At 46.0% G+C, this 21,094-nt stretch overlaps 2 protein-coding genes and 1 long non-coding RNA gene across 3 annotated transcripts in view; all 3 read right to left on the bottom strand.

Annotated features, from left to right (window-relative positions):
• Window positions 1-1,345, bottom strand: part of IPMK (inositol polyphosphate multikinase) — a 40,917-nt gene extending 39,572 nt beyond the window's left edge. The window contains exon 1 of the mRNA XM_040563681.1: window positions 1,031-1,345. Within this exon, the coding sequence (XP_040419615.1) occupies window positions 1,031-1,202 (172 nt within the window). The 5' untranslated portion in view covers window positions 1,203-1,345. The remainder of the gene's footprint in view (window positions 1-1,030) is intronic.
• A 1,090-nt stretch (window positions 1,346-2,435) lies between these two features.
• LOC121073083 lies at window positions 2,436-4,036 on the bottom strand. The gene is made up of 3 exons (XR_005821506.1): window positions 3,901-4,036; window positions 2,798-2,857; window positions 2,436-2,708 (listed from the first exon to the last, which is right to left on the bottom strand). It is a non-coding gene; the product is annotated as an uncharacterized LOC121073083 (long non-coding RNA).
• Window positions 4,037-8,959: 4,923 nt separating this feature from the next.
• Window positions 8,960-20,686, bottom strand: CISD1 (CDGSH iron sulfur domain 1). Its single transcript, XM_040563843.1, has 3 exons — window positions 20,549-20,686; window positions 16,062-16,267; window positions 8,960-10,934 (listed from the first exon to the last, which is right to left on the bottom strand). The coding sequence occupies exons 1-3, from the start codon at window positions 20,577-20,579 to the stop codon at window positions 10,845-10,847; spliced, it is 327 nt and encodes a 108-aa protein (XP_040419777.1). The 5' UTR covers window positions 20,580-20,686; the 3' UTR covers window positions 8,960-10,844.
• Window positions 20,687-21,094: the final 408 nt, after the last annotated feature.

The raw sequence follows: 21,094 nt of genomic DNA, 5'->3' as shown, positions 1-21,094 counted from the left end.
AACGAGGCCGACGTACAGCTCCAGGGACCCAACGTGCCCCCTCGACGTTTTATTGCCTCAGTGGCAGCAGGGACAGCAGGTGAGAATTACTCTGCTGTGGAGATAATCAGCAGCAAGACATGCCATGAACATGAGCTACAGATAAGACAAACTCACAGCGCCATTAGTGTTGCAATTCCATCTACTGATGGCTGAAGGGGTTATGAGGTTCAGTCTTTGGCCTGTTCAGCAGGGGCAGCTCCTACGGACAGGGTTCAAAGGCAACGTAACAGTACGTACTCCTTACAGCTACTCTAGAAGGTCACCATGAAAACTGAATGGATGTGTACCTCACGCTTGGCTCAGAGGCAGGCATTACACCAAATATGATGACTTGGAAGGGTCATAATAACAACCTTTAGCAATGTTAGTTTTACTGAGGCCACTCGCAAAGCACTGACCGCTGCCTACACTGAAAGGAACCTTTATCAGAAGACCTCAGTCCTCAACCTGAAATTAAAATAAAAATTAAAGGCTGGGGGGAGGAGCTTCAAGAATGCTACATCCTCACCATAAGGAGGTAGAGGATCTTTACAATCTCTTCACACCCCCACAGTCCTACACCAATATCACTGGACATTATTAGCTGATGTTTTGGGCTTGCTCCTGTCATCAGATAAGCAAGCAACTACGAAGTTATCCCTTCTAAACCTACAACAGGCACTTGCAGAGCAGCGTCTGGAAGCAGGTAAACGCGTCTGGAAGCAGGTAAACGCCTCTGGTCCTCATCCACACGGGAACCACCTCAGCCACAGCACCCTCGGGGGCACACACCCAGCCTCCCAGCATGCCGCCACCTCAGTCCCCCCCTTTGAGGCGGCTGCGGAGGCGAAGCCGAGCCAGGGGCGGCTGGCAGGAGCCCGGCGAGCCCGCCTTCCCCTCAGCACCGCCGTGCAGTCGCTTCCCCGGTTACACAACGGCTCCCGTCCCCTCCCCGGGCCGGGGGCCGCCACCTCGGTTCCGCCTCCCGTCCCGGCCGGCCGCCGCTCACCGCCTTTATCCTTGCCGTACATGTGCCCGGCCACCTGGTGCGACAGCGGCACGCAGCCGTTCAGCCCCCGCCGCCGCCCGCCGCCCTCCACAGCCGCCGCCGGGCCCGGGGCGGCGCCGAGCGGCGGCTGGGCCTCGGCCTCCTCCGCTGGCCGCGGGGGCTCGGTGGCCATTTCCCCGGGGACGATGGCGGTGGCGGCGGCCGGGCCTCAGCGGGCGCTGCGTGGCGGGGCGAGGGCCCGCGGCTCCATCACCCCGCAGCCCGCCGCGCCGCACCGCGCCGCCCACCCCCAGCGCTGAGGCAGCGAGCGGCCCCGGCGCCGCCCCGCTCCGCCCCGGCCCCGCCGCCCCGCTCCGCCCCGGCCCGGGGCCGCCAGGGGTCGCCGCCGTGTGGTGCTGGCGGCCGGGGGAGGACCCGGGGCCCGGTTCCCCATCAGGGGTTGCTGGCGGCCGGCCCCGCCGCGGCCCCGGGCGCTGAGGGGTTTGTTGTCTGCCCCTCGGAGCAGCGGTGACAGAACGGAGCGCACAAAGAGTATCAGGCCTCTCAAGTGGATAAGGGCCTTTAAAATGGCTTATCGAGCGCAGAACTGCTTGTCTCCGAGTTGAGCCGGGCGCACCTGGCCTCACACCAGATCAGGACTGGCTAAGGGATTAATGTCTAATCTGAATTTTGCCCCCAAGGGGAATGTGAAGCCCTGAGTTTGCTCACAGCACCCCGCAGCCTGAGACCGTATTACCACTTGTTTCACTAGGGCATGTATCAGCCCTATTTGCCACCCTGTAATTCCTGCTTTTCCTTCTCCCATTCCTTTCCTTATAAATTAAAATGAACTCTGCAAATACCAGTCCTGCACTTTTTATAGAATCATTAAGGTTGGAAAAGACCTTCAAGATCATTAGGTCCAACCATCACCCTACTACCACTGTCAATTTTTACTACCAATGTCGATTTTGGTGCCATATCCATCAGTATCAAGTCATGTTTAGCATTAGTAGGACATAGGAATGGGAAAACAAGATGGAAAATGAAGCTGTATCCATCTGTATCTTGTTTAGCATTAGTAGGACACACAAATGGGAAAACAAGGCCAGAGATGGAAAATGAATCATAACAGATATACGGCATTCCTACATATTTTATAAAAATTGGCAGATGTATGGAGGAAATCAGCACAGGTGTTAGAGGAAGGGTGGCACGGTGAGCTCAGGTATTATGTGCACCCTCTTCCCCATCCTGTGGCTGGGAGATGTGACAGGTGGCTGGTAGACCTTCATGGTTATTGAGGGGATTTACTGGGGAAATTACAGTGTTGGAGGAACGGAAAAGTCACAGGGGAAATGAGGTTATTGGTGTAGGGTGAGTGAGAGGAAAGAGGATGGAGTATAGATTTGTGAAAATCCAGTTTCATTAGTCCCATGGAACAACTTGTTTCACTGACTTAATTGACTAAAAAAGCAGGATCCTTTCTGAAGGAGCAAAACTTGACAGGAAAGTTACATTTCTCCCTCCTAAATGTCCGGTTCTCATCAGGTAGTAGTGTGCAGCCATAAAGACAAGGAGTCGGATGGTTGCAAGTGCAAACTCCCATCTTCAGTTCCCCAACACTGGATTTTTCCACAGGGATGCTGACGCAGGAGAGAAACTCCACAGCTTGGTCAGCCCTTGCACCAAAAAATTACTGTGAAAAAAAAAGCACAAGAGGTACATGTCTGGCGGAAAGAACACCCTCGGTCTCGGCAGCAGCTGCCATAAGGTTCAGATGCCGACCTGAGCCTCCAGAAAGATTTCTTCCCTGCAGAGGTGTGAGACACTTTGGCTGATCAGAATCTAAATGTACAGAGAAAAAACACAGATGTCATTTCAGACTTGAACCAGCGCCATCTACCTGAGCTTGAAATCTTATTGGAAAAAAAAGAGCATTAAAAGGCTAAAAAATTGAAATTGAAAAGCTCTTTAAATACCTAGTCCTGAACAAATAGTTTCTAGATATCCTTAGAGCTAACAGAAGTGGACCTGGAGGGGATTGAAAGAAATACAAAAGCATGAGTAATTGGAATAAGTAAACACGGACTATTTCCTTTTTCCTGGTATTTGCTTTAGTCAGATTTATGCATATAGAAATCAAGTGACGTGGGACTCTATCTTTCTCTCACTCATTCCACCCTCACGCTTCTGCACATGGAGTTCACTAATCTTATCTGGGAGCTTATCCTAAAATAAAACAAGTGAAACCGAGAGAGTACCGGAAAAGATAAATAATGAATTTCTCCAGAGTGTGATTTTGTAAGAGCTTGCGTCGAAGGCTGAACCGACCAGCAAGATTCCCAAGGAAACTTCTCGGCTCAGGGCTGTGCAATTGCACTCAAAGAGAAAGCGAAAGGGGCTGCAAACAGCTCCTACAGAATGGGCAGGCAATTGGGAATCCACCACCAACCAAATGCATTTGGTGAAAATATGCTTAATTCTGGCTTACTCCTTCTCTCTTCTGCTGAAAAACAATCTTACCTCAGTCAGCCTGACCAAAACGTAAATACCACTGATGCCTAGAAAGTGTTATGCATGCATTTATTTTGCAGAAACTGCTGCACACTGCAAGAGGGTGTCTTGCCAGCAGGCTGCAAAGCTCCCCCAAACTGAGTAAGGATTACCAGAGAATCACTTTCTGCTGAAATAAAGCCCTTTTTCAAAGAGAACAGCTAGTTAATAACTAACCGCAAGACACAGGGTAGTTTAGTACAGGAAATAAGCTCACACTTCAGTGGAAGAGCAGGGGGACATTAGGTAAACACTTTAGAGCAGCTGGATTTTGGCCAAAATGCTCGTGCTCTAGAGGTGTGCTGACAAGGGGCACCGCCAGGTTTTTCACCAACCCTTAGCGTGTTTCAGTGCTGCTTGTCCTCCGTTTTGCCAGAAACACCGCTCCTCTGCCAGGGACCCGTCTTCGTGGCGGGGTCTGAGTGAGAGAAGCGAATCCTGCTGCCCACAGAGCCACTTCCTGCAGCACGCGGCCGCGCTTGCGTAGCTTCTGGCCACCAAGTAGATTGCAGCAGAGGTGACACGGACCGAATACGCGGTCCTGATAAGAAATGTTAATCAACAAAACCAGCACTTCTGTGGACAGACGAGAGCATCTGCAGTGGTGCTTCTGCAAGCATCCTGCTCATACGGTGTACGGTAGAAATTGCAGCAGTGTGAAGGTTGTAGCCACGTTGCTTTCTTCTCTCCATTCCACAGCAGAGGCACTGCTGTATCACACCCTCTTAAAATAGCTTGAGGTTTTTAATTGTTTAGTAAATTCACAGTAGTTCCATGCTTTTTTGTTCTAAAATCTCAGTTACCTTCACCTGTTGTAGCTCTAAAGCTCACTGCGCTATCCCATTTTCTTTCCCAGCCATTGCCTTTTCACTTAAGCATCGGGTCCCACAACAGGAGCCTCTCTGATTAATATTTTACTTGGCCGTGACTGATGCAACCTCTCTGACATTACTCTCCGCCCTAGCAACCAGGTACGCCTGGGGTTTTCCAGTGTGAAAACAGAGCGACATTGTCAAACAACAACCTACACTCTCCGGAGATAATACAGAACCTTTAAAAAATTTATTTTGAGGTTAATTCGTTGTGCATTTTCCGGATCACCTCTTCTACAAACTGAGCTGCAGCTTTACATTTTGGAAGTCTGTTTTGTATTAGAAAGCTACAAGGGCAGTAAAGATAGGAGGCTAATTTCAATAGTTTCTTTCTTCCTCAAAGTTAGTGGACTTTTTTTTTTTATGTATCATTAAATAAACCAAGCACTGGATTTGGAGGAAAGGTTCATTTTTGGAGTGAAAGGAGGTTAAAGGCCAGGCAGCAAATAGAAGGGTGGAGAGGAGGCAGCAGAGGGTGGGTACCGAGATCAGTTTTATTCATCATCTTCATTCATGACCTGCAGAAGGAAGTGTGCACAAAATCGTCAGGTCTGCGGATGCTCCTGACCTCGGGGCAGTCCAATGAAAGGCACAACGTTGGCACAGGAGCTTCTGCGTGGATCAGCCTAAGATAACACACGTAAAGGAAAATAATCCACGCCAAAGCTGAACCTGGAACTGGCTGTCACTGCCCAGGAAAGAGATCCTCAAGTCACTGTTGACAGTTGTCTGAGATCATCAGCTCAGCATGCATCTGCAGCCAAAACCAGCCAACAAAATGTTGGGCAACATCAGGAAGAGCGTTGAGAAAGACAAAAGACATCATTGAGCTGCTTTGCATAGCCCCAGCATGCCGTGTACTGAGTCCGTCTTGCACGCCTGGTCTCTTGTGGAGGATAGAATGTACCATTACTTAATCAATGCAGAAGATGGAATTACACCGTGATTTGTGGAAACTTGGTTTTACTGCCTCCAGCCCCAGAAAACAGCCAGGAGAGACGTGTAACTTTGACATCTTGGGGCAACAAGTTACACTTAGTTCTGAAACAGTGGCATGAGAGCAATGTCTTTAGTACTGTCACCTGGTCTTGTAGATTGCAGGTAGCTAAAGACTACTCCCTTTGCCTTTCTAAACAAAGATTTTATGAGTACAGTCTTGTATCTCTACCAGAGCATTGCTCAGGTTTTACAAATGCATGATGGCATTTTACCAGTCACATCCTAATGCTTTAAGATGACCCTGGTTCTTGGTTTAAGATGATTAACGTGCCAAGAGGTTTATTTAAAATGCCTCTTTGTCTTTCCCTAGAGGCTAGTTACATTGCCTCCATGTGCTGTAAAATTAAACACCTATTTATTGACTAAACCCACTGCCAAGTGGCATTTAAAAAATAGGTCTCTTCTATTAAACGGTATTTTTTGCCAAACTTTGCAAAGCAAAAGAATTTCAACCATTAAAAAGTAATTTAACCTGCACAGATGTTGGAGCCAAGAAGAGACGGAAAGAGCAAGATCACATTGTTTAAAAGGAGCAACAAATTCAATAATTACTGAAGCGTAGGTCAGTTCTGGCCGTTGTTTTGGTACTCAAGTCTAGAGCAAGAGTCCTGGCTGTGAACAGACAGTGCGTCTTGACCACGTTTTATCCATGTATGGTTATATTTGCCAGCTGCAGAAAAGTATTTGAGAAAAGTTACGCAGTCAGTGACCTTATCATTCATTTTGCTGCGTTCCTGTTGCCAGCTGACTTGACTGAACGGCGCAAACATTCCAGCTACTGAGCGGATCTTTGCAGAATGCTGAATTTTGAATGCTTCACACATCGGAGCTGTAATTTCTGGTGTGCTCAGGAAGCTCCACTTCTACGCACAGGCTTCTCCTGGAGAGCAGAAGGCACTTTTTTTGGGTGTGTGTGTGTAAATGTGTCCAAACCGTAGGTGAGCGAGGTGGACCGAATTCCCCTGTGCTGCAATGACATAAGCCTGCTGCAGTTTTACCAGCTTCAGGAAGAATACAGGTAAACACTCCTATTTACTATAATTGCACAACTAATTAAACACTTTACAAAGGTAGGCATGCACGAACATTGGCCTGCTAACGGGGGACCCATGGTGTAAGCATATGCTGCTTTCTGTGCGGTACTGCAGCATTTCACAAACAGTTGAGGAGGGAACACACGGTAACTAGCAGAGGTCTGCTCAAGGCACATAACCCCGCAGGCTCCAAGGGAAAGATTTTGGATAACAAATTTGCCTCGTCTCTGGAGCTAATGAAGAGTCACTTTGTACATCTTACACTTCACCCTATTAAGAGGGATAATGAAGTGCGACACATTGTCTTCTGTGCTTTGATTTATCCCATTGATACCACCCAGCAATGTTATGTGGCATTAAATCTTCTCTAGCTTGCTCCTCGCTGCATTAGCAGCAGCCCCGATACCCATCCTAAATTAATGATGGCTCTAGGAAAATGGTCGTTCTCCTGATGGTGCAGAAGAGTCACGCTGACACAGGTAAAAGACCGCAGAGCAAGCCTGAGTGCACAAAACTTTTTGGGGAATGGTTATCCAAAGCTGCTCGACTTAATACATGACAGTGTTTGTAGTATCTGACAGTATCAGTATCTGCAGTGACAACCGAGGAGGCATTTGGTCTTCTCAGCAGGTCCGTGGGATGTGTCTGACCGGCCCGAAATAGCGATGTTGAGCCCCGATGAACTCAGGCTGGTGGCAACCGTGCTGGGGCCCAACCTCACCACCGACGTGCCACAGGGACAGCACACCCTCCTGCCCAAGCCAGCCAGGGCCCTGGGTGGGTTTTATCAGCCTTGAAGGCAGCTTCAGGAGCTCAAAAAAAAGCCAAGACCTGTGTGCTCAGGACAGGGAAAGAGAAGCCAGCTGACAAGGTTTCTTTGCCGTACTAATGTTTGGTTTCACGCCTACAGCGTTACCCTTCCTGCTATTATAAGATGTTCTTCCGTTAGCGCAGTGAGCAACGATGATACAGCACTGACTCACGTTTCAACGTCTTTAGCTGGCTGTATCACACTTCAAAGGAAAATCCCCATGCAACTGCTATGCGATTCTGTAACATGAATTTCACAGACCCCAACTTCTTCTGCAGGCTGCCCTGACGGCCCCAGAAAAAGGCCCAAAACCCTAGGGTATCCCAAAGATTTCAGGAGGGTCTGTGGTCAGCTCTGCTGCTGGCTTTTGGGGAACTGGTGATAACAACCAGTTCCTGGATTCAAATCCCATGAGCCTCTGCAGATGAAAAGGTGCTTTGTGCCAAGCTTGTTTCTGCAGCACTCTTAGTTAGATACCTGGGCTCAGACAGGCAGCAAGCTGTTGAAAAAACAGACATAAACAGATGCAATTACAAAAACACCTCCAGAACAGCATTCTCCACGTCTAGCCTTACCAATTGCACAGCGTTTGTTTCCTCCTAGCGGGAGAGCGTGTGATTGCAGGGCTGGCCTCCGCCGCTGGAAATTACCCATTAGATTAATGGTGTGTAAATTGAGCGTGCAGAAAATACTCTATAACGCACAGCTGCCTCCTCCTCAACACCAGCAATTCCAGCAACATTTTGGTATTTGACATTCAGACTCTTTTGGTGAGTGAGACTTGGCTGCTGCAAAATCAGTGTTTTTATTTGTTTCACCTTCCATTGAAAAGTAATGATGTAGAATAGAAATATACTCTAGGACAGGGATCCTTCACTACTTTCACTATGAAGGACTTGTACCACAATCTTGTTTCAATCTAATGTGAAGATGCACATTTGCAGAATTTCTTGATAGTTTAAACCTGGCAAAGATCTAACCAATTCACTTCCCCTTCTAAAGGTTATTTGAGGAAAGCACTGAGTAACAGATTTCAGAGAACACTAGAGCAGGCAAGCACTCAGTCATATGACTATAACCTATTCTAGTAATGAGACAGAAAAATAAAAGTATTTTGTGGTGCTCATTAAGACTACTGGCAAGTTTGTTTACTCACATTCAGGTTATCTCTTTTCACTATAAAGTTTAAACAGATCACACATGCAAGTAGCAGGAACTTTTTTTTAGGTACAGCAGAGAAAACTGTATGTGCACTGAAATAAACTCTAACTACTTCACGTCAACATTTGTAAGTGTGACACTTCTCCAACACAAACTCACCAGGATGTAAACCGGCAAAGACTCTGCTTCTGCATCCTCTCCTCTTGGGAAGAAGAGCTTCTCACGAAACCCTCTTCTCTGACACTCAAGCACCCAGAAATGTTTTACAAGCAAACTCTAGGACTCAGGAGATTCGTCTGAGACTTCGTGACTTCATCTCTTAAAACACGACTGTAGTTTTCATGGAACTTTTATTCAAGAGCAGCTGGACTTTGCTGCTACCAGGAAAAGAAGTCTCAGAAGGAAAACCCAACCCAGACACAGGTTTATGATTACAGCAGCATGACTTGCGGTGCAATTCTCCCCAGAAAGAAACAGCACACTGACGAGAACACAGACAACACAGCCTTGAAGTTAAGATGAACTCAAATGTGTATTTGACAAAAATACAGAAATATCCAGTGCCATATTCTAGTAGTACAGAAATAACTTTGTTTCGGATAAAACAAATGTATTTGATAATTTAAGGTTAAAACAACTTTCCATGTGCATCAGTACTTGGCCAAGTAAAAAACATCAAGTACCTTTACGGTCAAGACAGGAAGAAGATGAGACTATATTTGACTGCAACTTCTTGCAAGTAGAGGTCTCTCCCAGACAGTAGTTGCCCCCTACGCTGCACTCCACCTGCACACAACTTTCCTTTACTTCTGTGCCACATTCTCTACTTGCTGTGCCTTCTGCCAAAGTTCAAACCGCTCAGCTAAGACCTCAGCCTCTGAAAGTCTCACACTGAGAATATGCAAAATGTTTTCTTCAGTTTTAACCAGCTGTACCAACCACACCCTTAACAAAAATAAAACCTCTATCGCCCCAATCATCTGGAAGAATCTTTAAGGGGTCCAGGTTAAAATTTCAGCTTCTTGACGAGGCCTTTTCTCTAGCTCTGAGGTAGTCTCTCCCTCTGGACATTGGACATCACACAAGCTGCAATTATGCTAGTGGACCAGGTTTAATACAAAACTGCCCTCTGCTACCACATTCTTTGGGTTTTGCTTTGTAGTAATTTGCACACTGATAAATCAAAAGCTATTTAAGGAAACCAACATTACAGCCATTAATGCAACTGTGTCAGATGAAGCAGACAAGTGCCATACAAAAGGAGGATGAGTTCTCGTCTCATCCTTCCTTTTCCCTATGTTTCTAGCTGCCACCAAAGCCTGTCCATGTCTGTTCTTTTGGTAAAATTAGCTGATCCACATTAGCAGTTAGCCCACGAAGGCAGGAGCTATTTAAGACACATTGAGCCTAAGGGCACTTAGTAAAGGTGTGCCTGCTCCCTCTGCAGGAGGAGGAAGAGTCCCCTGCAAGCAGCTGGAGCAATGATGAAGCAGACAGTAACAGTGGGTGGGGGGTTAGTTTTTATTTTAGCTTCTGGGATAAATTAGCATAGCCTCCCTGTCCTGTGGTCTGGGGAGATTAGCTCCACTGCTAGAGTGCAAGTGAAACTACGGCTTTCTAGCAGAAAAAAAAAAAAAAAAAAATCTGTCCACCCCTGCCCACCACTCTGAGCACTTTGTGTCCTTCCACTCGTCTGTTACCAAAGCTCTCACTCTACACACAGGTCTGCTGTTCCAGTAGTATGTCTTCCACACCATATGGTAGTAGGGTCAAGTTTCAACATGGCTGTTAAATCAAAGGTGAAGTTGCCCTCTAGCCCCAGCTAGCTATAAGCATTTTACATTGTCTGTTCAGAGCAATTTAAAGTGCATTCTTTCATGGAAGCCACGCAGAATGGTAGTGTTACAGGCCAAACGGGACATCTGCAGAAAACACAGCGTGATAAGAGGTTAAGCTGCATTTTGGCACCATGATTTCTTTCCTGCCGCTGCCTTTTAAGTAGAACTCTATCCAGATCCATGACTTTCAAACCTCCCTGAAATTTTAAAATCTCCCTTCTGAATATTCTTTCTGCTGAATGGCCTCAGAGTAGTACACATATATTTGAAAATAACAATAACTATTTTCTCAAGTACATTCTGTGCGTCATTTTAGTTTCATACTCAATGAAAGGGTACACACACTTTACAGGACAAAAAATTAAACCATGACTATTTAGTAATTTATGCATTGTAGTGATTAAGACAAGACAAGCACCAGAAAAAATACACATGCTGAAGCCTGATGTATCTACTACACTGGAAAGTCTTCAGTGACATGACAATGAATTTGTGGTTTTCCCCCCAATCACAAGCGAGCAGAGGATTTGTCAGACATTCATTTTGTAGCTTCTACTGTCCACTCTACGCCTCCTTCCTCTTGATGATCAGCGGCCCGACATTGTCGCCAGTTTCGTCGTTGTGCTTTGTGTGCGAGCCATCGCACAGTGGGAACTGAAATGAGAAAGAATAAACACATCTAAAGTACACCCGCAGTCAGAATTAAGAACCCACGTTGAGAAGTTCATTAGAGTGTCTCCTCGTTAAATCCACCGTGACTGCAGAATGTAACTTCTGCACCGGCACTTCAGGTCTTCCTGTTTGGCTGAACACTAGTTCTGTCCATGTGAGCTCTGAGTGGACAAGGGGCTTGTTATGAAAACAAAGCAACTCAACTCCACGCTATTTGGTGTTCCAACCTCAGGCCAGCACGGGGAAAATGCAGTCCGAGATGACCTTCAACTGTAACCTATCTGGAGAACCCTGCTCTCAACCTTGCCCCACACTCTGTTTTCCTGAGCAACAGCCAGAGCTGAGCACAGCTACGGATGGTAGGTGGGGAGAGGAAAAGAAACGGGAACAAATCCTGTTGTTTTTTTCCTGGTTTTCCTCAGCATATGATAACAAAAGGACAGCTTCCCTGGCTCATCTCTTATTTGACAGACGCACCAAGAGATTAGTCCTGCCTCCAGATGGCTAGTGGCAAGCCTTCTTTGCTTCATCCCAACAGAGCTAGCTTATCTCACCGACACAAAGGTCCACTTGCGCAAGCTGGACTCTACGTCAGGATTCTGACCTGATGATGGAAATAAACTGCACTTCCAAAAGCCATGTTTATTCATCAGGGGCTTCTAAGGGTAGCACTGAGGAAATAATGTGAAGAAATGTTTGTTCCATTAAAAAACTGGAACAGCCTGGCCAAAGCAAGACCCAAAGGGACTCCTTCAGCCAGCTGTAACTGCCCAGCTCCTGGGCTGCTCACAGCCACTCTGCTCTCAGGAACGTCTTTTCATCTGCAAAAGCCAAAGGACATTCTGCAAAGCAACAAGAATTAGGTCAGACCCCATCATCTCTCATGGACGAATTTTCAGGGCTGTGCCCCTTCTGCGGAGGACACCCTAGAGATAGTGACATAAATCACACCCGTGTTTTGCATTCGGTTTCTATTTTCTTTGCTTAGAAGTAGCTGGAATCAAAGTCAGACATTAAGCTTGTGCCCCTAGAACACAATATCCCCTCACAGTATAGTCACCATCAGTCTTTGACACGCTGTTGATCCCAATGTTCATGCCCCAGTCATAGCCTTAAATAAAACTGATGCCCCATCATCTGGGCTTAGCTAGAATAAAAGATTTCAAATTGCTGCATGAAAGCAATATAATGAAGACAACAAACCAGTAAGAAACGTTCTCAGAGTTCTAAAAATAAAGCCACATGCCTGTAGGGTAGGGTGGGGGCAGGCCAAGAGGTGAGGGTTTTTTGGTGTTTGCTTTTCACAGTTACAAAATGTCAAAACCCATGCTATAAATGGCAGGTGAATTTTCCAAATAAAGACCACCCCCTACCGCCCCCGAATTTGGAGAATACTCATGCAAGCTGATTCATGCAGGGACTTTTGAGTCAATCAATTATTTTTGACTCAATGAGTAGGTACTGACAGCTACTTGGCAAAAATTAGGGCAAACAAGTACGTATGTTCATGAGATTCTCATCAGCTTCCCACCCAGGTGTTTCCAGGCTAGCTCTTTCTCCAGGCAACACCAGAGTCCATCGGTGTTCTCAGGAGCACTGCCCCAGCTTCCATCAGACACGAAACACCTCACGTGCCCCAAGAAGGCAGGCTCAAGGTCCAGCTACAGTGACATCCCTACTTCAGGTGACAAAACTGGTGGAATTCATATTGGATGGCATTGAGTCTTTAACAGCTACCAACTCGGGCTGCTCAGCATCCTCTGGGCTAGCTGATCTCTAATCCAAAAAAAAAAAAAACACACTCAACAAACAACCCAAACGACACCCCCCCCCCGACACACACAACACAAAACAACAGCCACTTTTCCAGAGCACCAATTGGTCACCTTCAAGACCAGATACTGAACTAGATGGATGCTGGGCCTGACAGAAGATGTTTTTCCTTGCTTAAGATAAAGCAAGATAACAACAGTGGTCAAAGCTCAAGCCCTGAGGGAGCTGTGCAGTGGTCTGGACAGCTCAGCTTATTTCCCTTGGAGCTGAACGGGTTTGTTTCTTCTGATACTCTGCAGCAGTGTTCCTCAACCTGCTGCCTGGGGACTACACCCACCTGGAAGACACAGACTTCAGGTCATCGCAAATAAACAAATTAAGATCCAAACCCTTCAGCTCACAAGCATAAAAATGTAAAAGAAAACAAATGTTCTAACTTTAGACTAATTACTGTTTGGTTTTAAGACAAAACCCTTGCTTCTGCAGTGATAACTTTCAACAGTGGGTTTTTCCACGAAGCTTAAGCACTGCTATGAAGTCCCGGCAGAGCACAGCACTGAATAGGAAAGGGCCATTAAAAAACCTACCTACCACCTGCTCTAACAGAACACTACATCCCAAGGCAGACTTATCTGAAGATACCACATGTCTAAAATAAACAAATGCTCCCAACAAAGGGTAGTCTAAGCATTAGAACTTTGGCCAGCACAAAAAAAAAAAAAAAAAAAGCCTTTGAAGTACATTATTTCAGGAAAAAAATGAGCAAAAAAGTCAACAAATAACTGAGAACTTTTTTTTTTAAGCTACCCAAAACCACTCTTGTATCGTCCAACTGTTTTGGACTGTCCAATTGTTTCTTCCCAGAAACCACGCAGAGCCAGCTGGAGTGCACGCACGCCGTCAGCACACACAGAAATAGCCCATGGCTCATAATGCCACAGGGCCTTCCGCTAACAGCCCAGTGCCTCAGATCAGGCTAAGTGACAAGAACTGCTCCCTGTACTTCACTGCTGCCTGGCAATAACTGAGCAGGAGAAGCAGGACGCACACCGTCTCAAAGCCCATGCTGCCCACCACACAAGGTCAACTGATCAGGGCAAGGGGAAGGCAGCAATGCTGGAAACTGCGGTCTTTGAAGCAGAACGTGCTGATTAAAATCCTCGTTATTAAGCATTAGTACAAGAAAACAAGTGCCTGCAAAATTTTCCACTGAGCTCCTTAATGCCTTTACAAGACCTTTCAGAGCAGAGTTCTAGGAACAGGCTCATTAAAAGGCAGCCACCATCTACTTCCTTTTAGCATCCAATTACAGCGGCCTCAGTAGGACAGCACGTTCCTGAACTGACAACACCCTGCAATATATGGCAAAATGTAATTAATCAGATTTTTATTTCACACAACCAAGATAGAATCAAGCAATAACTAGAATAATTGCAAGACCTACAAACCTTAAATCCAGATGCAAATTTTCCCTTTCTGTTTTCTAGAGGAGAAAGCAGAAAATGTAAATACCAAGGGTCAGCTTAGGATTTTTTTTTCTGGTGAGAAGCACTGAAGGAGCTGCCTACAGTACAACCTGAGTAAACCTGAGTTTCAACCTGAGTTAAACTCGAATTCAGACATTACAACCGATTGTAGATACTTACAACTGCCTTTTTTCCTCCACATTTTTCTTCTCTGAAGTGGTTGCACTCATGGCCACTTTCAATTCTGGGATGCTGGCCGCTGAGATTTAATCCAGAGACTTTGTATACACTTGCATGCTACCTGCATGCTGTACAGCCAGCAGCACTGCATCTAAGTGCACACACCTCCCCACTGTACTATCATACTGTATGTAAGTTGGTCCATGGAGCATGTTGTGGCCATGGGGGAAAAAACAACCTTGCTTTTCGGTTCAGAGCAGAGATGACAAGCCTGCCTCCACAGGACTACTTTGAAAATCCAGTCATGATGCTGTTACATGCTCAGTAATGTCTTAGCTTTAAACTAAGTACAGCTACAAATGTCTAGGCTTTATCCTCAAGGTGACGAAGCTCTGGAAGCAGCAAAAACCCAAAGTTACATTACCTGGAGAATCACACACAGCGCAGCCCGATTGGAGCAGTCTCCGAGGTATGAGAAGCCTAGCATTGAACTGGGTTTCTAGGCTGTTGGCCTCAGTTACCTGGCTTTGAACGTTTGTATTATTTCAGTCTCCACACACTAGCGCCTTGACTTAAAAAACTGCTTTTATATATGTGCTAGCTGTACATAGACCAGGCTACTCATACAAGCCACTTTCTCTTATTACAGATCCCAGAACTACTGCTACAGACACACTGTAGAGATCTCGGTTGCTTCAAGTGTCTCACATCTCTATTTCAGATTTAAACCTGATGTTACGGTGCCATTGAAAAACTAGGTTATCATGCTAAACACTGACGTTAGGCAACTGATGTTGCCAACTTCACAGGCAAGCAAGTCGGACAGACTGATGCCAGGATAGACTTCATTTCTCAAAAATCGTCTCCAAAAGTATGCCAGCATGATTTCACTGGTTCTTCCTTAGGATTACCCATATAACTATGAGCTGCAAAGGTACATCAAGTCCATCTTTCTTCAAAAGCTTTTAACCACAATGACTTCTTTTTAGATTACCTCCATCACTGCTGGAAACTGTTCACGGCTGTACTGATTTGTGAGGCAAAAGGCAGCTATCTATGGTACACGGAAATACTACACAAATAATTCAGGACAGAGCAGCAGCACCAATAACACCATCTGTGCAAGTAAGGGTCTTCCCAAACCAGTTCTGCACTCTCCCTGTCTGTGTGATTTAATGGTGAGCTCAGACATGGCAAGTGACCATTTCACACCAGCCCTTGTATACCAAGAGACTTCTGGATGGGTTTTGGTCATTCACACCACGAACTAGCAGCAAGGAATCTTCTGACAGAGTAAGCTTCCAAATTCCTCTATTAAAAGGCACTTAAGGTCCTCTCAGCCTGTGGCTCCTGAGCTCTTCTTCACCTGCCAGCAGACCAGTAATTTTGGATGAGTGTCAGTAGCAAAATGCAACCTGTTGTTCATGACTAATTACTCTATACAGCAGCTGTCCTTTCAAGCTGTTTGCTTCTTCAGAGCTAAAGAAACACTGCTCACTATTAGCGCTGATCTGCAGACTTCACTCTCCCTAAATCTACATAGTTTTAAGGATTCAGTTACTACTACATCTCACTGCAGAATAGCTTAGGTGAAAAGAAGTTAGTTTCCTCTAAATGAAGCAGTCTGAAAACAGTTTTATTGAAAGATGCATGCATGTCAACAAAATTGGACTATTTTTTCTTCTCTTACCTTCTTGGATCTCCAACAGCGACAGTACACAGCCTTGTCACCCAGATCTTCCATATCGAATGCATGGACTACCTTGGGGTTATCCTTCTGGATATGGAGATTCACCATTGCTTTGCAGCACTTGTCTTTAGAGAGAAATTTTTTGTAAGCTAGATACCCAACAGCAGCTGCTCCAGCAGCTAAGGAGACTGCAGCAATCCATTCAACTAGAAGAGAAGCAGAAAGAGTGTCAGGCTTTTGAGGAAAACATTCTATTCTATTAAAGCTACTCAAAGTAGTAAATATCTCTGTGCTCACGACAACACCTCCATCTTTCCAAGTGACCTTTCTGTTCTGTGGGAGAAATGCAGTATTTTAGAACAAGAATATTTTCTCTTGACACTCACCCACCCAATTTACTCCCTTCCACTGATCTGAGTTCTCCTTCACCCCAGTCCCTTCCATATAACATCAACAACCCAAACAGATCCCTCAAGGGTATGAGTACTGAGTAACTTTTTTTTTTAACACATGCTATAACCAAAAATTTCCGAGCTGTTTGGCAATAGGGAAGTTATTTAAAATATTACCACTTTATAAGAGTAACAAAAAACAGCTTAGATTAAATCCCTACTGAGGAGTGCAGGTAAGAACAAGGATCCGAAAGGATTATATTTAAGAACAATAACACAGATTTAACTGGATTATCCTGACTCTCTGAAATACAACCTCCATTAAATAGTTTCTTTCCACCACCTCGATCCTCACTTTTTCCCCACCTCTAGTTATCTCTCAAAACTTTGCAGTTTTGATCGCTCATTTTAATTTGCTCTTCTGCAAGGGGTTTTCCTATTTTTTGTGGCTCTATTGTTTTCTCTCTGCCCCATGAAAACACCCTGGACTTTGGCCTAATGGTTCTGACTGCTGTAACAGCCTTGGCCATCTCTCTCAGAGCAGTACCCAGCTGCTTTCTTTGCTTTTTATCCCCAACTTCTACACACACACGTACTCCTCACATGTATGATAAGAGCCTGGCTGACTCTACAGACAAATACATCTAAACGAATTTTAAGTTCCAGCACATTTACACAACTTAAGAGAACTAGAAGAGTCTTCAGTTGGGAATTTCTCTCTTATCCTTCAGAATTCATACAGGATTTGAAAGACACCAAGCCAGACTGTATCTTTCAAGCAAGAGACATTACTGCATTAAACCTAAAGGGTAAGAAACAAAAAGCCCTTGTTAGTTTGTTCGACTCTCCATGGTCAACAGGCATGAAGTATTGCCACTGTGAACTTCCACTACGAGGATCAAGGTTTTCTTCTCCGTCTCACAGCACTTTCTAAAATCCATACCAAGTTCTTTCCTCATCTAGAAGGCAGCATTAGCTAACACGCACTGTGCTGATTCACAAGGGTCTGGATCTAACAGTACATGGAATTAGACAAACACTTGTACGATGAAATGTAGTCCCAATAAGATTTGGGAAGAGGGATGGGGAATTCTTGCTATGTGTCTTACTAAGAGAAAAAGATGCATAAATCCTTGAAAGTTTGTTTTCTTAGTAAAAGGAAGCAGAGGAGACCAGCATACGCTGACACCTCCCCTGCAAGTGAGCGACAAACCTGCCCTATAACAGGGTGACCAAGTTAAAGACGGTTTTCTGCATTTTAATATCGGATGACTGAGAGCATGTTTCCCTGCTCAAAAACTTCTTAAAACAATAAAAGACCCAGAGAACATATAGTGAATTCAGTTTTTTTATACCTATCCAGTGAGTTCTAATTTCTTTATCTCCCCATTGCAAACTAGCAAGAGCAATGCATTAATTGTGATAGCATAGGGTAAGAACTGAGGAGGTGAAGTTGAAGAAGTGATTCCATGAAAGTCGGCGTTAATTTAGCAACACAGCCCAAACCAACCTGTGAGAAGCAGCAAGTTCTCCCAGGGAAAACCACCACAGCCTGTAGCACCCTTTCCCCTTCCTGCTCGAGCAGGTTTCCGGGAGCCAAGCGGGGCTGTAGAGGGCAGGAGGCACCCAGCCAGCTCAGGGACAAGCTGGGTCTGACAGGTTCAAAGCGATTCCCCAGAAAATGTGAAGTGCAGCTACAATGATGGCCAGGAAAACACAGGTATTGCCCAGAGTGGGCATCAGAGTAAAAGATTCTGATCATAAAAACACTTCTGTGACTACCAGCTGAGCAGGAAGGTCTGCACTAAAATTCACTGCCTTCCAGCACATTCAGAAAGAGCTGGTCTGCACATCTGCAGGTAACCCAGACCCCTCTAACCTCATAACCATGCATAGCAGTCAGCTCAGCAAGCAGAGATCGTTAATTTAGAATACCCGTCATCTTATTTTTCATTTATTCTTTACTTCTTTTCCTGAGACCCAGATTCATCTGCTACACACGGACAGCTAGTGTATAGACAAACAACTTAGTATATATTTTTTTCTTGTAATAGAATGTAGTGTCTTTTTTTTTTTTTTTGACTATATTAGCTTTTCTTATCACTTCTCTGGAGCTACATCAAGGTAGAAAATGCCATCAACTGATAATAGATTAAATCCAAACATTTAAAGAAGCCTATCCATTACATTTCAGCATTGGCTCAATAAATGTCATTATTTGAATTTATAAATGGAATGTCTCTCTTATAATGAGATCAGCCTGCAAAGTTTCCGAGGTAGCAAGTCATCTTGTCAACCATTACTGTGTTTCACAAATAGATTTGGAAAAGCTGGAATGTCCATTTAATCTTTTGAACTAAATCATAAACTGCATTTGTGAACAAAAACAGTTTTCAGAACTTTTAAAATACTTTAAACGCTGTTTCAAGAGGCCTCCAGCACCAATTCAACAGTTTGCTGCCAAGCTCCTACATGTACTGCTTGAAGAGGCACCTTGACACTGATGTAGAATGTCAAGTTTCTTTGTCTTCTTTTTTTAAAAAAAAAAAAAAAATAAGAAGATTAAGAGCAACATCTGAGATATTATTAAAGAAATCCTCACTCTGGTATAATACAAAAACACAGTGTCACAAGTCACAACAGAACAAGACACTAAGGCCCACGTAACATGGGAGAAAAGTTGCTTCAATGCTATAATCACTACACAATAGAAAAGGCTTGGCTGGAACTCCAGAAAAATTAATACACAAATGAAAGAAGGGAAGATAGAGGTAAAGAAAGAAACCGAAGTCCAAGGAACACAATCCCAGAAGAGCAGAAATAAACCAACAAGGAAAAAAATAATCAGAAGATAACAGCAAGAAGCCAATAATAGGGATTTACTTTCTTCTACATTCTTTGGACATATCCTAAGGAACAAGAGGGTTGGATCACAAGGCTTTTCCTTCCTCCTCTCCCTAGTCAGCCAGAAAATTACTCTGGATGTTTCCAGATATAGACAGCAGAGGCACTTTTAGGATCTACCAGAGAGCTCAGACATTTTATCAGCAGGAAGAGCGTGCATTTGCCATCTGCACTGACAAGCACACCGGGAAAATGAAACGGTCTTGGCTCCACCAGCAGTACACAGTCCTTGCTGCCACATGTATCACTTTACTTGCCCAGAACTGGCACTACCCCAGGATAGCTGCACCCCTCCCAACTTAGCTCGAGACACTCCTCAGAGGCAATTTTTAAGCTACATCTAGTAGTTAAGAAGTGCTGATGGTATTTGGAAGTTGCCTATGGAGTAATGACTCCATATATGAAAAAGTTTGTCTTCAAAGGTGCTCCTAACTTTAAAGTCTTGTTCTCCTCCTTTTCTTGTCAATGAAAAAATTGCTATTGCCTGGATGTTGGTGGTAACGGTTGGGTAATGGAACTGGAACCAGTAACGTGACTGGAACAGCCCAGTCCTGTCCACAGCAAAAGGCCACCACACGCTGGGGGTGACATTGCCTGGGTAAGTGACTGCATTGAAAACGTGAAGGTAAAAGCAACCAGCCAAGGGGGTGAAGTCGCTTCTGGTGCCTCACAGCATCCGAAGGAACGGGATTCAGACCGTGAGCAGCTAAAGACGAGCCACTCGGATCAGATCTGAGGATCTGTGGGGACTCACACCTGCCTGCCACCCCGACAGTCGCGACAAAACTCGCTGCCTTACGACACGTAACCGCGACAGAGCCGCTACCTGCCTGCCACCCTCAAGTTTAACCTCACCAGAAACCCTTTTCTCCACGTGCCTGCCCTAAACCCGCCCACCACCGCGGATGGACGAGCGGTCCTGCGGGGCCTGAAGCACCATATCGCCGCCCGGCGAGGGGACGCCCGGCGGGACCCTCCAGCGCTCCGCTGAGGGCAGAGGGGTGACACGAACCCGCGACCCCTCAGCGCTGAGCCCCCCCCCCGCCGCCATTTTGTCAGCGGGGGTCCAGCGGGGCGGGGCCGCGCCCCCTCCTCCCCCCCTTCTCCTCCCACCCCGTCCCCACGCGTGTCGCTGTCCCCACGCGTGCCCTCGCCCCGCGTGTCCCCGTCCCCACGCGTGTCCCTACCCACCCCGCACGCTGGAGTTCTGCCCCAGCCCCATGGCTCCCGCTCCGCCGCCGCACAGGGCACACGCAGCTCTGCGCCTGCGCCGCCACGGCCGCCCGCCCGCAAGATGGCGGCAGGGACCGCCCTCAAGATGGCGGAGGGGCTGGGCCTTTGAGAGGCTTCTCTGAGGAGAAAGGAGGCTTAGAGCGGCCAAGGCGGGCAGGCGAGACCTCGAGGGGACTCTCAGTGAGGGTGAAGTGGGCTCTGGGGCCCGCTGCAGGCACGGCAGGGGTGGTGGGCATCGTTAGGGGGGCGTAGGGCTGGCGTGGTGCTGTCAGTAGTGGCCCTGGGTGCTATGCTGGTGTATGGAACGTGGAGCGTGGTGATGTATGGAACTCCCCTATTTTGCTGTAGAGAAATAAACTGAAGAGCAGTGCCTTCAGAGAAATAGCCTTTTATGCCCCACACACAGGTATTGAGCTGAGAATCTAGGTCTTTATTTGAAAAAGTAACACCAAGAGTCCTAAAGGACTTGTGCAGCTAAGACCTACTTAACCTTATGAGCAATAG

The sequence above is a fragment of the Cygnus olor genome, chromosome 7 (assembly GCF_009769625.2).
Source record: "Cygnus olor isolate bCygOlo1 chromosome 7, bCygOlo1.pri.v2, whole genome shotgun sequence".
Lineage (NCBI taxonomy): Eukaryota > Metazoa > Chordata > Aves > Anseriformes > Anatidae > Cygnus > Cygnus olor.
This window is presented reverse-complemented; position numbering and strand designations above follow the sequence as displayed.

What these genes read in the sequence shown, in the direction of transcription:
- CISD1 (XM_040563843.1), bottom strand. Translation starts at nt 20,579, where the DNA reads ATGGGGCTGGGGCAGAACTCCAGCGTGCGGG. An exon ending in GCAGAACTCCAGCGTGCGGG is followed by an intron (nt 16,268 to 20,548) that starts GTGGGTAGGGAC and finishes CTTCTCTTCTAG; the next exon opens with TTGAATGGATTGCTGCAGTC. An exon ending in GCTGTTGGAGATCCAAGAAG is followed by an intron (nt 10,935 to 16,061) that starts GTAAGAGAAGAA and finishes TTCTCATTTCAG; the next exon opens with TTCCCACTGTGCGATGGCTC.